Source organism: Pseudophryne corroboree, chromosome 5 (assembly GCF_028390025.1).
Source record: "Pseudophryne corroboree isolate aPseCor3 chromosome 5, aPseCor3.hap2, whole genome shotgun sequence".
NCBI lineage: Eukaryota > Metazoa > Chordata > Amphibia > Anura > Myobatrachidae > Pseudophryne > Pseudophryne corroboree.
This window is the reverse complement of record NC_086448.1, coordinates 108,015,308-108,032,746: the sequence shown is the minus strand read 5'-3', so window position 1 is coordinate 108,032,746 and position 17,439 is coordinate 108,015,308. Positions and strand designations below refer to the sequence as shown.

Below are 17,439 nucleotides of genomic sequence, written 5' to 3'. Positions count from 1 at the left end.
CGCCCTGCACCCTCCGTGACCGTGTCAGTGAGCCGTGTAGCAACAATGGCGCACAGCTGCAGTGCTGTGCGCTACCTCTCTGAAGACTGTGAAGTCTTCTGCCGCCTGTTTCCGGACCTCCGTTCCGCCGTCTTTCTTCAGCGTCTGTAAGGGGGATCGGCGGCGCGGCTCCGGGACGAACCCCAGGCTGACCTGTGTTCCGACTCCCTCTGGAGCTCAGTGTCCAGTAGCCTAAAACTTCAATCCTCCTGCACGCAGGTGAGTTGCAAGTCTCTCCCCTAAGTCCCTCGTTGCAGTGATCCTGTCGCCAGCAGGAATCACTGATTAGAAACCTAAAAAAAACTTTACTAAACAGCTCCTTAAGAGAGCCATCCAGTTTGCACCCTTCTCGGACGGGCACAAAAACCTAACTGAGGCTTGGAGGAGGGTCATAGGGGGAGGAGCCAGTACACACCATGTGACCTAAAAAGCTTTTTAGATGTGCCCTGTCTCCTGCGGAGCCCGCTATTCCCCATGGTCCTGACGGAGTCCCCAGCATCCACTAGGACGTTAGAGAAAGTAAAATGAGAGGTATTATCTGGGTACCGGAGTGAATGCTAAGTGAGGTGTAAGTGTACCTGGGTCAGTGTGAGTGTACCTGAGTGCTAAGTGAGGTATAAGTGTACCTGGGTCAGTGTGAGTGTACCTGAGTGCTAAGTGAGGTATAAGTGTACCTGGGTCAGTGTGAGTGTACCTGAGTGCTCACTGATGAGTGAGGTGTAGGCAGGGGTGGATTGGGATGGAAAACCAGCCTGGGAAAATTCTGGAAGCAGCCTTTATGGAGGTGGGGTCTTAAAAGGGGGTTGAGTCTTAAAAGGGGGTGGGGTCTGTTCAGGTGGAACTGAGTCTTCTTTGCATCTTTTGCTGCAGTTTGGTCTGCCACTACAAAGCTGTCACCATCGGTTGCACCTTCTTCTAGGTGCAGATCATCCATCTGAGTATGGCCTCCAATGCTAGCAATTCAGCGTCTCTGCACCAAGCCACTTTCAGCAACAAGCCTGCAAAATTCCCATACTGCGCTACACCTGCATCTGATTAGCCAACACCCTGTAACACAACAGGAATGACCAACACATTTTCTATGCACTTCTTTGTGTGTTAATCTGTATTACACCTCTGTACGAACACCATCAGGATTTATCTGTCGTTCAACTCCGACAGAAAACATCTCTCTACCGCATGCAACATCGCCACTGGTCAGAAACAGAATCAGGCCCATAATGCTGTATACCATGCCATAGTGGTGCTTGCTATATAAATACTACAACAGGGAGATGAATATTTATATACTGTATATGTACAAATATATGGGATGTAGTTACTTTGCCGGTGGTCGGGATCCCGGCAGTCATGATACCGACCCCGAAATCCCGATCGCTGACAATGCCGGCTAAAAGGGGCTATTCCATCCCACTTGTGGATGTCCACGACACCCACAGAGTGGGCATAGAACGTGTGGCGAGCGCAGTGAGCCACCGAGCCCGCAAGGGACTCTTTGCGCTCGCCACACTGCCGACATACTGGCGCATGAGATGCCGCTGATGGTATACTGATGGCCGGCATCCCGGCCACTGGTATATCATACCCAACCCATAGATATAGAGAATAAACCGCACCCAGTTTCTTATAAATAATTGGGTGCAGGGTCATGAGTGAACAAACAGGTCACTTCCTCAGCTCCAAGAATGGCCAATGAGCAAGCAGAGACCAGCACTCCAGATTCTGCATCCAAGTGTATTCACATCATTTACTTGTGGGCAAGCAAATACATCAAATCAAGTCATTCTCAATGTATACTTATCAGCAATACAAATTGAGAATCAATATCAAGGCATAGGCTATGGCAGACGCACACAGCCAGATCCTCTCCCAACAGCTGTTTTGGTGTGCTACCACCTTCTTCAAGGGTCTGCCATACTATGCCCTTTAAAAACATAGCTTAAATAGACCCAAAATTAAAAGAAGTGTGCTCACTTGCACCTGAACAACCTCATAAACATGCTGGATTGTTGCGATTCCACTTCCGGGTGGCAAAACCAACAAACCTTTCCCCATGGGGGGACAGAATGCTCATTCTGCCATCCCGGAAGTGACGCCACGGGACCCACTGAATACATAACAACAAGTACAAAAACATATATTAAAGTGCAAAAAAGCTTCTTTTAAAGTATAAAAAAGCCTGAACTGGCATTGTAGCAGGCACATCATTTGGTGAACAATCTCATAATAGTATTTACCACAATTATAATCACGTAATACCACCTATGGAGACACAAAATCCAAAGTGTATAGTATAATAATTATTATTATTATTATAATATGATCCACAGAGATATTACCTCCTCACTGGCAGCAGCATATCTCTGCCTCACGGACAGCGGCACATCCCTGCCTCACTGACAACGGCACATTCCCGCCTCACTGACAGCAGCACATCTCTGCCTCACTGACAGCAGCACATCCCTGCCTCACTGACAGCAGCACATCCCTAACTCACTGACAGCGGCACATCCCTGCCTCACTGACAGCGGCACATCCCTGCCTCACTGACAGCAGCACATACCTGACTCACTGACAGCGGCACATCCCTGCCTCACTGACAGCGGCACATCCCTGCCTCACTGACAGCGGCACATCCCTGCCTCACTGGCAGCGGCACATCCCTGCCTCACTGGCAGCGGCACATACCTGCCTCATTGGCAGCTGCAAATCCCTGCCTCACTGTCCCCATACCTCTATATTACACCACACGCAGGTCTCCATCTCTCGTTATTACATGCAAGCAGGTCCATAAACCTGTATATTACACCGTTTGCTGGTTCCCGTAACTCTATTTTACACCGTGCGCAGGTCCATATCCCTCAATATCATATTGCACGCAGGTAGCCGTCCCTCTATATCACAGCGTGTACGGGTCCCCGTCCCTCAATATCATACTGCACGTGGGTCCCCGTCCCTCTATATCAGTGATTTTCAACCTTTTTTTACTCGCGGCACACCGAACAATATTTTAATATTCCCAAGGCACGCCATCCGTTCCCCACAGAAAAAAAAAAAAAAACACACATTGGACCTCACAGTAAAAAAAATTCCACAAATACATTGGCCTACACAGAAAAAACAATCACATTGCTCTCCACATAAATCATATTGCTCCCCACATGATGAATTATTCACATTGTTCCCCCCCATAAATCCTTATTTTCCCCACATAAATGCTGTTGAAATCTTAATGTTCCCCAAAGGAGAAATAAAATAACAAATATTAGCCCCTACAATTCAGCTGTCCTCCTCCCTATCCCTCAGTGGCGGGAGTGGTTCATAGTGGAGTGCTGTGAATACTGAGCAGTAGGCGGCCGGGCAGGTGTGGATGTGGGTGGGCAAGGAAAGCTGTGTATGCAGGCGGGTGGGCTGGCTGGGTGGTGAGACGCAGCGGCCGTGACCTGTGATATCACACTGCCGCGTCTTCAAGGCATAGGTCACGGCCAGAGCACGACTGATCCTCTAAGAAGAGCCCGGGCCGACAGTTCACTCTGAAGGTACAGGAAGCTGCTCTGGCTCCGCGGCACACCTTTCTACTGGTCGCGGCACACGGCACACTGGTTGATAAAAGGCTGCTCTATATCATATTGCACGTAGGTCGTCGTCCCTCAATATCACATTGTGTGCAGGTCCCCATCCCGCTATATCATATCGCAAGAAGATAGCCGTCCCTCTGTATCATACCGCATGTACACACTATATCATATCACAAGCAGGTCCCTGTCCCTCTATATCACACCGTCACAGGTCCCCGTCCCTCTATATCATATTGCACGCAGATCGTCATCCCTATATACCACACTGTGTGCAGTTCCCCATCCTCTATAGCACACCACACATGGGTCCCCCATCCCTTTTTATCACAACGCACACAAGTCCCTGTGCCCCCCTTTTCTTTACTATCTTTGCTCTCTGAAGCCTCATCTTTCCCATTAGTTTTTATACTTTATTCTCATTTCTTTCATCTTTCTTTCTTTTCTCTACTGTATCTCACCTTCATTTTTCTTCTCTCACACAGAATGAGTATTTCTTTTCTCTCTAACAAACAGTACCTTGATCACCCTTTTACTGTGTAATGTGCCTTACTCTTTTCATCTTCATTCCTTGCCCACATTCCTTATTTACTATTTCTCTCATACCTTCCTTTACTGCATCTCTCTTTTCTCTCTCATTTGGGCTCTTCCTGCCTCTCTCAAATCATGGCAGCACTGCAGCTGGCCCCGCCCCCTCTGTGATGTCATGCAAAGGACAGGGCTAGCAGTAGGAGGAAGTGCTGCACACAGCCCAGCCAGCCACAGAGCAGCTGCATCAGTGATCAGGGTGCCGTTTCTAAACTCTGCCTGATCGGAGCTCAGCTCTGATCACGGCAGCCAGCCAGTGGAGGGGTGAGTGCCAGCCAGTGTGGGGACAGCCAACCAGGAAGTCGCCCGGAGTCCCGGCGTACCAACCCGCCCCTGGGTGTAGGTGTCCCTGGGTGAGCGCATAGGTGACTGGGGAGGGTGTATATATGGGTGCAAGGGTCAGCAGAGGTGCCTATGTGGTTGCATGGGTGGATATATGGGTGCAGAGTTGTGGGAGGGTTGTGCAGGGGAGCCTGTGTGGATGCATAGGTGCCTAAATGGCTGCAGAGTGCGTGTAGGGGTGCCTAGGTGGGGGATGGGTGGCTAGCTATATAGGTGCAAAGTTTGGGTGAGGGGTGTGCTTATGTACAGAATGGGAGAGTATCTCTGTCCAGTGGCACGCACACGTCCGTGATGAAGACGCGCCCCATTCTAGTGAATGGGAGAGCGTCTCTGTGCACTCCCGGCGTAACTAGGTGGACGGATCGCCTAGTCACGCCGGGAGTGCACGCCTGCGATGGAGCCGCCTCAGATGAGCGTGGCTCCCTCTGTAGCAGAAAATTGCAGATGAGTGACAGTTACCTCTGCTCAAGCCACAGATTCTGCATTGTGCCATATTAATAACTAGCAGTTTCTGATTTTCATGCTTGTACATTTAAATGAGTGTTAAAAATTTGGTAAATCTGTAAAGATATACATTTGAGACGTCTTAATGTAAGTAAATATTAATCCATAGTTCTTGGCGTTACCCGAGGAGCACCCGTAGCAGATACGGTAAAAAGTGACAGGATTATTTTTGTAGTTTATTAAATTCTACACATTGGGTGGCAATCCAAATTTTGATCCAATTGTCTGTTTGGCCGTTATAGTTCACGTATCAGTAATGACGTCATTATGTCAACTCCTTTTCATCCCCTTAGGGGAGGTTTATTAAAATTCTGATTACATAGTTTTCCTATTTCCCACCTGCAGAATACCTATATTGTATTTCACCTTCCTAAAATATCAGGAAGTAAGAGAATTAGTGATGAGTCAGTCAGCGAGTGAGGGCTTTTGCATTTTTATATATATATATATATATATATATATATATATATATATATATATATAATAAGAATTTACTCACCGGTAATTCTATTTCTCGTAGTCCGTAGTGGATGCTGGGTACTCCGTAAGGACCATGGGGAATAGACGGGCTCCGCAGGAGACTGGGCAATCTTTAAAGAAAGATTAGGTACTACATCTGGTGTGCACTGGCTCCTCCCTCTATGCCCCTCCTCCAGACCTCAGTTAGGGAAACTGTGCCCGGAAGAGCTGACATTACTAGGAAAGGATTTGGAATCCAGGGTAAGACTCATACCAGCCACACCAATCACACCGTACAACTTGTGATAACTATACCCAGTTAACAGTATGAACAATAGCTGAGCCTCATTCAACAGATGGCTCAGAACAATAACCCTATAGTTAAGCAATAACTATATACAAGTATTGCAGAAGTCCGCACTTGGGACGGGCTCCCAGCATCCACTACGGACTACGAGAAATAGAATTACCGGTGAGTAAATTCTTATTTTCTCTGACGTCCTAGTGGATGCTGGGTACTCCGTAAGGACCATGGGGATTATACCAAAGCTCCCAAACGGGCGGGAGAGTGCGGATGACTCTGCAGCACCGAATGAGCAAACTCAAGGTCCTCCTCAGCCAGGGTATCAAACTTGTAGAATTTTGCAAACGTGTTTGATCCCGACCAGGTAGCAGCTCGGCAAAGTTGTAAAGCCGAGACCCCTCGGGCAGCCGCCCAAGAAGAGCCCACCTTCCTCGTGGAATGGGCATTTACTGATTTAGGATGCGGCAGTCCAGCCGCAGAATGTGCAAGTTGAATCGTGCTACAGATCCAGTGAGCAATAGTCTGCTTAGAAGCAGGAGCACCCAGCTTGTTGGGTGCATGCAGGATAAACAGCGAGTCAGCTTTTCAGTCGCACTGCAGATCGGTGAGTGATTGACAGGAAAGGGGCGTTCTGGGAGGTAACTGAGCATTTTCCGGGAGTGTGCTAAAAAACGCAGGCGTGCCAGAGAAAAACGCAGGAGTGGCTGGAGAAACGGGGGAGTGGCTGGCCGAACGCAAACCAGGAACTAAACGGACTGAGGTGATCGCAGTCTAGGAGTAGGTCTGGAGCTACTCAGAAACTGCAGGGAATTATTTAGTAGCAGTTCAGCTAATCTTTCGTTCGCTATTCTGCTAAGCTAAGATACACTCCCAGAGGGCAGCGGCCTAGCGTTTGCAATGCTGCTAAAAGCAGTTAGCGAGCGAACAACTCGGAATGAGGGCCTTAAAACACAAGGATAGTATTCTTGTGTTATAAAAATGTCTCTTCACTATAAGTGTCTTAAAGCCTATAATCAGGGAACAGCATGGCTTTAAGTGCTCAAAGGATTTATAGTGTTTTTATAGATTTCTCTATTACTTGGAGGCCAGCGATAATTGCTACCTTAGTTTAAATACAGATGTGCGTCTTTCAAAAAGTTCCTTACAGCAACTCGAAATTTAGTTACTCAATTCAGTTATTGATCCACATCACTCATAATCCCGGCAGAGCAGTGTCAAAACATGAACAGCGCTACACATCGGCTTGACAGAGCAAAAATCTGGTTTCTGTATTGACAAATATGGCAGTAAGTCTTTTAGTAGTGTTAATTCAACATATGGCTCTCAGGAAACTTGCACAATTACTTTGTAATTTAATAACTAGATGGCAAATCTAGTTTTTCTCAGCCACGATGCATTTCAGTTACAGTTTCAGCTACATAAAAACAATCAATTGTACTAGTTTCAAACGCGATAACAAAAAAAGCAAATATGCTTTGGGAGATGAAGGATTGGCATTTGTTCCTGCTAGAAGAAAGAGAAGACGGACGATTTACACATTACTAATGTATCCTATAACATTGTACAATTGGGGATTACTAATTATGTGCTGAAGAGGGGTTTGAGAAAGAAAACATTAATTGAATGAAATAAAAGGAAGTCATTTTCTCATATTTAAAGCACTGTTAGCCCATGTGGGCATGAACTAAAGCTCTGCCTATAGGAACCTATATGGGAGCTAGGAGATTAAGAGGACAGAGCATATCTGGCAAACACCATAAAAAGATAGAATGTTATATGTAAGAGGGTAAAAGAGCCTAAAAGAGAACTAGTTTATTAATTTAGGCTGGGTTTTATGCCCTGGTACTGTAGTAAGTGGCACTATAAAATACTCCAGTGGTGAGACCAAAATCATTTTGGCATTCAAAAAGAACACAGTTGGCATGACTTACAGCTGGTCTACCTCTCAAGTGCCAAATTCCACTTTTTGTAACTGTGAATTCCCAGTAAAACAGCCTGAGTTTAGAGTTTACCATAACCTGTGTTTGTTGCCCCCTACGTCAGTAGAGGCTCATCAGGGGAGTGTAATCGCAACTACTAAAAATAAGAATTTACTTACCGATAATTCTATTTCTCGGAGTCCGTAGTGGATGCTGGGGTTCCTGAAAGGACCATGGGGAATAGCGGCTCCGCAGGAGACAGGGCACAAAAAGTAAAGCTTTCCGATCAGGTGGTGTGCACTGGCTCCTCCCCCCATGACCCTCCTCCAGACTCCAGTTAGGTACTGTGCCCGGACGAGCGTACACAATAAGGGAGGAATTTTGAATCCCGGGTAAGACTCATACCAGCCACACCAATCACACTGTACAACCTGTGATCTGAACCCAGTTAACAGTATGATAACAGCGGAGCCTCTGAAAAGATGGCTCACAACAACAATAACCCGATTTAGTTAGCAATAACTATGTACAAGTATTGCAGATAATCCGCACTTGGGATGGGCGCCCAGCATCCACTACGGACTCCGAGAAATAGAATTATCGGTAAGTAAATTCTTATTTTCTCTATCGTCCTTGTGGATGCTGGGGTTCCTGAAAGGACCATGGGGATTATACCAAAGCTCCCAAACGGGCGGGAGAGTGCGGATGACTCTGCAGCACCGAATGAGAGAACTCCAGGTCCTCTTTTGCCAGGGTATCAAATTTGTAGAATTTTACAAACGTGTTCTCCCCCGACCACGTAGCTGCTCGGCAAAGTTGTAATGCCGAGACCCCTCGGGCAGCCGCCCAAGATGAGCCCACCTTCCTTGTGGAATGGGCCTTAACAGATTTAGACTGTGGCAGGCCTGCCACAGAATGTGCAAGTTGAATTGTGCTACCAATCCCACGAGCAATCGACTGCTTAGAAGCAGAAGCACCCAGCATTGTTGGGTGCATACAGGATAAACAGCAAGTCAGATTTCCTGACTCCAGCCAACCTGGAAACTATATTTTCAGGGCCCTGATAACATCCAGCAACTTGGAGTCCTCCAAGTCCCTAGTAGCCGCAGGTACCACAATAAGCTGGTTCAGGTGAAACGCTGACACCACCTTAAGGAGAAACTGGGGACGAGTCCGCAGCTTTGCTCTGTCCGAATGGACAATCAGATATGGCTTTGTGAGATAAAGCCGCCAATTCTGACACTCGCCTGGCCGAGGCCAGGACCAACAGCATGGTCATTTTCCATGTGAGATATATCAAATCCACAGATTTGAGTTGTTTAAACCAATGTGATTTTTTAGGAATCCCAAAACTACGTTGAGATCGCCCAGTGCCACTGGAGACATCAAAGGGGCTGTATATGCAGTACTCCCTTAACAACTTCTGGACTTCAGGAACTGAAGCCAATTTCTTTCTGGAAGAAAATCAACAGGCCGAAATTTGAACCTTAATGGACCCAATTTGAGACCCATAGACACTCCTGTTTGCAGGAAATGTAGAAATTAACCTAGTTGAAATTCTTCCGTGGAGCCTTCCTGGACTCACACCCTGGCACATATTTTCACCTAAGTGGTGATAATGTTGTGCGGTCACCTCCTTCCTGGCTCTGACCAGGGTAGGGATGACCTCTTCCGGAATGCCTCTTTCCCTTAGGATCCGGCGTTCACCCGCCTTGGCGTCAACGCAGCTGCGGTAAGTCCCGGAACAGACACGGTTCTTGCCGAATCAAGACCCTTCTTAGTATCTCTTGAAGTTCCGGGAACCAAGTCCTTCTTGGCCAAACCGGAGCCACGAGTATAGTTCTTACTCCTCTCCTTCCTATCATTTTCAATACATTGGGTATGAAAAGCAGAGGATGGAACACATACACCGACTGGTACACCGACGGTGTTACCAGAGCGTCCCAGCTATTGCCTGAGTGTCTCTTGACCTGGCGCTTCAGGTGGGACGCCATCATAACCACCTTTGGTCTTTCCCAACGGTTTACAATCATGTGGAAACTTCCAGATTAAGTTTCCACTTTTCCGGGTGGAATTCATTTATGCTGAGGAAATCTTCCCAGTTGCCCACTCCCGGAATGAACACTGCTGACAGTGTTATCACATGATTTTCCGCCCAGCGAAGAATCCTTGCTGTCATTGCCCTCCTGCTTCTTGTGTCGCCCCGTCTGATAACGTGGGCGACCGCCATGATGATGTCCTACTGGATCAGCACCGGTTGACTTTGAAGCAGGAGTCTTCCTAGGCTCAGAGCATTGTAAATTGCCCTTAGCTCCAGTATATTCATGTGGAGAGAAGTCTCCAGACTTGACCACACTTCCTTGGAAATTTTTTCCCTGTGTGACTACTCCCCAGCCTCTCAGGCTGGTATCCGTGGTCCCCAGAACACAGTCCTGAATGCTGAGTGTGCTGCCCTCTAAAAGATGAGCACTCTGCAGCCCCCACAGAAGAGACACCCTTGTCCTTGGAGACATGATTATCCGCTGATGCATCTGAAAATGCGATCCGGACCATTCGTCCAGCAAATCCCCTGAGATCTGCCGAATGGAATCGCTTCGTAAGAAGCCACCATTTTTCCCAGGACTCCTGTGCATTGATGCACTGATACTTGGCCTGGTTTTAGGAGGTTTCTGACTAGGTCGAATAACTCCTTGGCTTTTTCCTCCCGGAGGAACACCTTTTTCTGGACTATGCCCAGAATCATTCCTAGGAACAGCAGACGTATCGTCGGAAAACAGCTGCGATTCTTGGAATATTTAGAATCCAGTCGTGCTGTCGTAGAACTACTTTAGATAGTGCTCTTCCGACCTCCAACTGTTCTCTGGAACTTGCCCTTTTCAGGATATCGTCCAAGTAAGGGATAATTTAGATGCCTTTTTTCTTTGAAGAAACATCTTTTCGGCCATTACCTTGGTAAAAGGCCCGGGGTGCCGTGGATAATTCAAACGGCATCGTCTGAAACTGATATTGACAGTTCTGTACCACGAACCAGAGGTACCCTTGTTGAGAAGGGCAAATTTGGACATGGAGGTAATCCTTGATGTCCAGGGACACCATATAGTCCCCTTTTTTCCGGTTCGCTATCACTGCTCTGAGTGACTCCATCTCGATTTGAACCTTTTATGTAAGTGTTCAAAGATTTCAGTTTAGACTATGTCTCACCAAGCCGTCTGGCTTCAGTACCACAATATAGTGTGGAAAAATAATACCCTTTTCCTTGTTGTAGGAGGGGTACTTTGATTATCACCTGCTGGATATACAGCTTGTGAATTGTTTCCAATGCTGCCTCCCTGTCGGAGGGAGCCGTTGGTAAAGCAGACTTCAGAAACCTGCGAGGAGAAGATGTCTCGACTCTCCAATCTGTACCCCTGGGATAATACTTGTACTATCTAGGGGTCAACCTGCGAGTGATCCCACTGCGCGCTGAGACTCTTGAGACTACCCCCCCACCTTGAGTCCGCTTGCATGGCCCCAGCGTCATGCTGAGGACTTGGCAGACGCGGTGGAGGGCTTCTTTTCCTGGGAAGGGGCTGCCTGCTGCAGTCTACTTCCCTTACCTCTATGTCTGGGCAGATATGACTGGCCTTTTGCCTGCATGCCCTCATGGGAAAGGAAGGATTGAGGCTGAAAAGACGGTGTCTTTTTCAGCTGAGATGTAACTTGGGGTAAAAAGGTTGGATTTCCCAGCTGTTGCCGTGGTCCCCAGGTCCGATGGACCGACCCCAACTAACTCCTTCCCTTTATACGGCAATACTTCCATGTGCCGTATGGGATCTGTATCACCTGACCACTGTCGTGTCCATGACATCTTCTGGGTGATATGGACAACGTACTTATCTTGATGCCAGAGAGCAAATATCCCTCTGTGCATCTCACGTACATATATATAGAATGCATCCTATTAAATGCTCTATATGAATAAAATATTTTCAGTAGGGAATCCGACCAAGCCAACCCAGCACTGCATCTCCAGGCTGATGGCGATCGCTGGTCGCAGTATAACCACCGTATGTGTGTATATACTTTTTAGGATATCTTTCCAGCTTCCTATCAGCTGGCTCCTTGAGGGCGGCCGTATCTGGAGACGGTAACGCCACTTGATAAGCGTGTGAGCGCCTTATCACCCTAAGGGGTGTTTCCCAACGCGCCCTAATTTCTGGCGGGAAAAGGTATAACGCCAATATTTGCTATCGGGGTAACCCCACGCATCATCACACACTTCATTTTATTTTATCTGATTCAGGAAAAACTACAGGTAGTTTTTTCACTCCCACATAATACCCTTTTTTGTGGTACTTGTAGTATCAGAAATATGCAACACCTCCTTCATTGCCCTTAACGTGTGGCCCTAATGAGAAATACGTTTGTTTATTCACCGTCGACACTGGATTCAGTGTCCGTGTCTGTGTCTGTGTCGACCGACTGAGGTAAATGGGCGTTTTTAACGCCCCTGACGGTGTTTCTGAGACGCCTGGACCGGTACTAATAGTTTGTCGGCCGTCTCACGTCGTCAACCGACCTTGTAGCGTGTTGACATTCTCACGTAATTCCCTAAATAAGCCATCCATTCCGGTGTCGACTCCCTAGAGAGTGACATCACCATTACAGGCAATTTCTCCGCCTCCTCACCAACATCGTCCTCATACATGTCGACACACACGTACCGACACACAGCACACACACCGGGAATGCTCTGACAGAGGACAGGACCCACACTAGCCCTTTGGGGAGACAGAGGGAGAGTTTGCCAGCACACACCAAAACGCTATAATTATATAGGGACAACCTTATATAAGTGTTTTCCCTTATAGCATCTTTATATATATCTCAATATCGCCAAAATCAGTGCCCCCCCTCTCTGTTTTAACCCTGTTTCTGTAGTGCAGTGCAGGGGAGAGCCTGGGAGCCTTCTCTCCAGGCTTTCTGTGAGAGAAAATGGCGCTGTGTGCTGAGGAGATAGGCCCCGCCCCTTTTTCGGCGGGCTCGTCTCCCGCTATTTAGTGAATCTTGGCAGGGGTTAAATATCTCCATATAGCCTCTGGGGGCTATATGTGAGGTATTTTTCGCCAAAAAAGGTTTTCATTTGCCTCCCAGGGCGCCCCCCTCCCAGCGCCCTGCACCCTCAGTGACTGCCGTGTGAAGTGTGCTGAGAGGAAAATGGCGCACAGCTGCAGTGCTGTGCGCTACCTTTAGAAGACTGCAGGAGTCTTCAGCCGCCGATTCTGGACCTCTTCTTACTTCAGCATCTGCAAGGGGGCCGGCGGCGCGGCTCCGGTGACCATCCAGGCTGTACCTGTGATCGTCCCTCTGGAGCTGATGTCCAGTAGCCAAGAAGCCAATCCATCCTGCACGCAGGTGAGTTCACTCCTTCTCCCCTAAGTCCCTCGTTGCAGTGATCCTGTTGCCAGCAGGACTCACTGTAAAATAAAAAACCTAAGCTAAACTTTCTCTAAGCAGCTCTTTAGGAGAGCCACCTAGATTGCACCCTTCTCGGCCGGGCACAAAAATCTAACTGGAGTCTGGAGGAGGGTCATGGGGGGAGGAGCCAGTGCACACCACCTGATCGGAAAGCTTTACTTTTTGTGCCCTGTCTCCTGCGGAGCCGCTATTCCCCATGGTCCTTTCAGGAACCCCAGCATCCACAAGGACGATAGAGAAATACAGGCTAAAGCACCCTCTGTGCTAGACAGCCTGTGATAGGGCCCACTATAATAGGGTGGCCACGAGTGGTGTCCTTTTGCCTTAGAAAAAGCAAGCCAATAAATGGTCATGGCAGGTATGCTATTTCTATGGGTGAGTACAAAAATAGTATTCACCTCTTCTCAGAGACCATAAACCCTACGCTGAAAGCTCTGGGACTCTTCTTGACCCCATGATGTGAAAGCCAGGAGTACTTGACAAGGTTGGGGCACCTGGAGTGGGACTTTTGCCATCCCAGGTGGTCACAGCAACATTGAGTAGAGTCTCTGGGGCTCGTTGCTTCAAAATAGTTAAACAAATAAACACATTTTCTTATTGCTATATCACATTGCGATAAAAAAAACAAACTGCACACTCAGGGTTCCCAGACCAATATGCTGATATCTCTCCATGTTAATCACCACCAACCCAGGAGGACAGGAAGTCTAAGTGCTTATTTACATCTGACTGGTAGAGACAACATAGCTACCAGCCAAGCATTACATAGTAACATAGTAACATAGTAACTAAGGTTGAAAAAAGACAATTGTCCATCGAGTTCAACCTATTTGTGGTCTCCTATGCAGTCTTATTATAGGACTAGTTATTTTTAGGTTAGGACTAGTTAGGACTAGTTAAATTAACCATAATGCGTGCCTACGCACCATAACACCATTGACCTACCCCAAATGGGTTACCACCGTAGTAGGGGAACATGATACCCAAAGTCTCAAGCTGCTTACTTTATGGGGCTGGTTGGACATTTGTGAGGGTGGGAATACTGCCCATGGTACTGTAAAGAGAGAGACCACTGTAAATGGGGTCTGTTCAAATGCAGGTGGCGTGTGTGTCTTCTCCACCAAACAGGTCCCATTAAACAAACACTTATATGCCACCCCAGACAAGAGCATTGTTTGAAGGTGGAGTTACCCTTTACTTCTACCTCCACTCGTATACAGTACATATATTTAATTGGTTTTAAAAGCATTAAGGTTACATAAAATACTGCCTAATGTTGTGGTGCTTTTGTATAATGGGCTAAGGGTATTTTTGACAGAATAAAGCTATCTTGTAGTATTCATCTGTTAAACAAATGCTTAGAATTATTTTTGCTGAGTCCTTGAAACCTAAGTGCTGTTGGTAAATATACAGCAGGTGGCCAGTCAGATGCTGCATTTTCCAGCAGATCAAATGCTTGCCTGTGACAATGATGGGAAATCCAGCTGTTAGCGTTATATGTAAAGCAAATGAATGGAGACGGAAGGAACTTTCCCTCAGGGCCTGGGCATGCTACGAATGTGGAATTATACATTAAATGACATAGACACAGTGAAACAAGTATTAAGAAAAGGAAATAAATCTCCTACTTTGATAAGAACTTGTATTTGTCCAGTTGCTTTTGTTGACATGTAGTACCAGAAGCTGAGTTCACAATCTTGCCCTGATTCTTTCCACTTAGAGCTTTTCACATGAGCTTTATCGCCTCGTAGTCCAACATAGGACGTCTCCAGATACAGAAAGTGACCTGGATCAGGGATCATATGCAACACAGTTGGACAATTACCATAACTAAAAACATTGAACGTTATCAAGTTGTGTGGGGAATGTCTGTACCTATATAATAATTCTACGAGGTCTGTCATGCACAGAGGAAATATGACTGACTTGAGGGGTGCGGAAGCTAGTCTGTCCCATCTGCTAATGCCTCCCACTGCAGGGGGGTGAGGGTACAGTGGGAAGGTGCAGCATTGGTAAAAGGAGGAGGAGAAGGAGAGCAGAGATCTGCTAGTTCAGGATGGACCTTACAATCTATGGGGAAAAGTGCACAAATAAAACAAGACGTAAAACAGTAATGCAAAACAAATACAGTAATTAATGCAGGATAAATACTGGCTGCTTTATTTATACACTGAAATTTCGATTTGTGATTAAAATAAGATTTTACTCACCGGTAAATCTATTTCTCGTAGTCCGTAGTGGATGCTGGGAACTCCGTAAGGACTATGGGGAATAGACGGGCTCCGCAGGAGACTGGGCACTCTAAAAGAAAGATTAGGTACTATCTGGTGTGCACTGGCTCCTCCCACTATGACCCTCCTCCAGACCTCAGTTAGGATACTGTGCCCGGAAGAGCTGACACAATAAGGAAGGATTTTGAATCCCGGGTAAGACTCATACCAGCCACACCAATCACACCGTATAACTCGTGATACTACACCCAGTTAACAGTATGAAATATAACTGAGCCTCTCAACAGATGGCTCAACAATAACCCTTAGTTAGGCAATAACTACATACAAGTATTGCAGACAATCCGCACTTGGGATGGGCGCCCAGCATCCACTACGGACTACGAGAAATAGATTTACCGGTGAGTAAAATCTTATTTTCTCTGACGTCCTAGTGGATGCTGGGAACTCCGTAAGGACCATGGGGATTATACCAAAGCTCCCAAACGGGCGGGAGAGTGCGGATGACTCTGCAGCACCGAATGAGAGAACTCAAGGTCCTCCTCAGCCAGGGTATCAATTTTGTAGAATTTAGCAAACGTGTTTGCCCCTGACCAAGTTGCAGCTCGGCAAAATTGTAAAGCCGAGACCCCTCGGGCAGCCGCCCAAGATGAGCCCACTTTCCTCGTGGAATGGGCTTTTACTGATTTAGGATGCGGCAATCCAGCCGCAGAATGCTCCAGCTGAATTGTGCTACAAATTCAGCGAGCAATAGTCTGCTTAGAAGCAGGAGCACCTATTTTGTTGGGTGCCTACAGGATAAAAAGCGAGTCAGTTTTCCTGACTCCAGCCGTCCTGGAAATATAAATTTTTAAGTCCCTGACTACGTCCAGTAACTTGGAATCTTTCAAGTCCCTAGTAGCCGCAGGCACTACAATAGGTTGGTTCAAGTGAAAAGCTGATACCACCTTAGGGAGAAACTGGGGACGAGTCCTCAATTCTGCCCTATCCATATGGAAAATCAGATAAGGGCTTTTACATGACAAAGCCGCCAATTCTGACACACGCCTGGCCGAAGCCAAGGCCAATAACATGACCACTTTCCACGTGAGATATTTCAAATCCACAGTTTTAAGTGGCTCAAACCAATGTGATTTTAGGAAACTCAACACCACGTTGAGATCCCAAGGTGCCACAGGAGGCACAAAAGTGGGCTGAATATGTAGCACTCCCTTTACAAATGTCTGAACTCCAGGCAGTGAAGCCAGTTCTTTCTGGAAGAAAATCGACAGAGCCGAAATCTGGACCTTAATGGAACCCAATTTTAGGCCCATAGTCACCCCTGACTGTAGGAAGTGCAGAAAACGACCCAGCTGAAATTCCTCTGTCTTCCTGGCCTCACACCACGCAACATATTTTCGCCAAATACGGTGATAATGGTTTGCGGTTACTTCTTTCCTGGCTTTTATCAGCGTAGGAATGACTTCTTCCGGAGTGCCCTTTTCCTTTAGGATCCGGAATTCAACCGCCATGCCGTCAAACGCAGCCACGGTAAGTCTTGGAACAGACAGGGCCCCTGCTGTAGCAGATCCTGTCTGAGCGGTAGAGGCCATGGGTCCTCTGATATCATTTCTTGAAGTTCTGGGTACCAAGCTCTTCTTGGCCCATCCGGAACCACGAGTATCGTTCTTACTCCTCGTTTTCTTATTATTCTCAGTACCTTTGGTATGAGAGGCAGAGGAGGGAATACATAAACCGACTGGTACACCCACGGTGTCACTAGAGCGTCCACAGCTATTGCCTGAGGGTCCCTTGACCTGGCGCAATATCTAGTTTTTTGTTTAGGCGGGACGCCATCATGTCCACCTGTGGCCTTTCCCAACGGTTTACCAACAGTTGAAAGACTTCTGGATGAAGTCCCCACTCTCCCGGGTGTAGGTCGTGTCTGCTGAGGAAGTCTGCTTCCCAGTTGTCCACTCCCGGAATGAACACTGCTGACAGTGCTAAGACGTGATTTTCCGCCCATCGGAGAATCCTTGTGG

The 17,439-nt window shown here is 47.2% G+C and overlaps 1 protein-coding gene across 1 annotated transcript in view; it reads right to left on the bottom strand.

Annotated features, from left to right (window-relative positions):
• MALRD1 (MAM and LDL receptor class A domain containing 1) overlaps positions 1-17,439 on the bottom strand; it is a 1,363,691-nt gene that overhangs the window by 562,705 nt on the left and 783,547 nt on the right. The window contains exon 26 of the mRNA XM_063925153.1: positions 14,816-14,973. Within this exon, the coding sequence (XP_063781223.1) occupies positions 14,816-14,973 (158 nt within the window). The remainder of the gene's footprint in view (positions 1-14,815; positions 14,974-17,439) is intronic.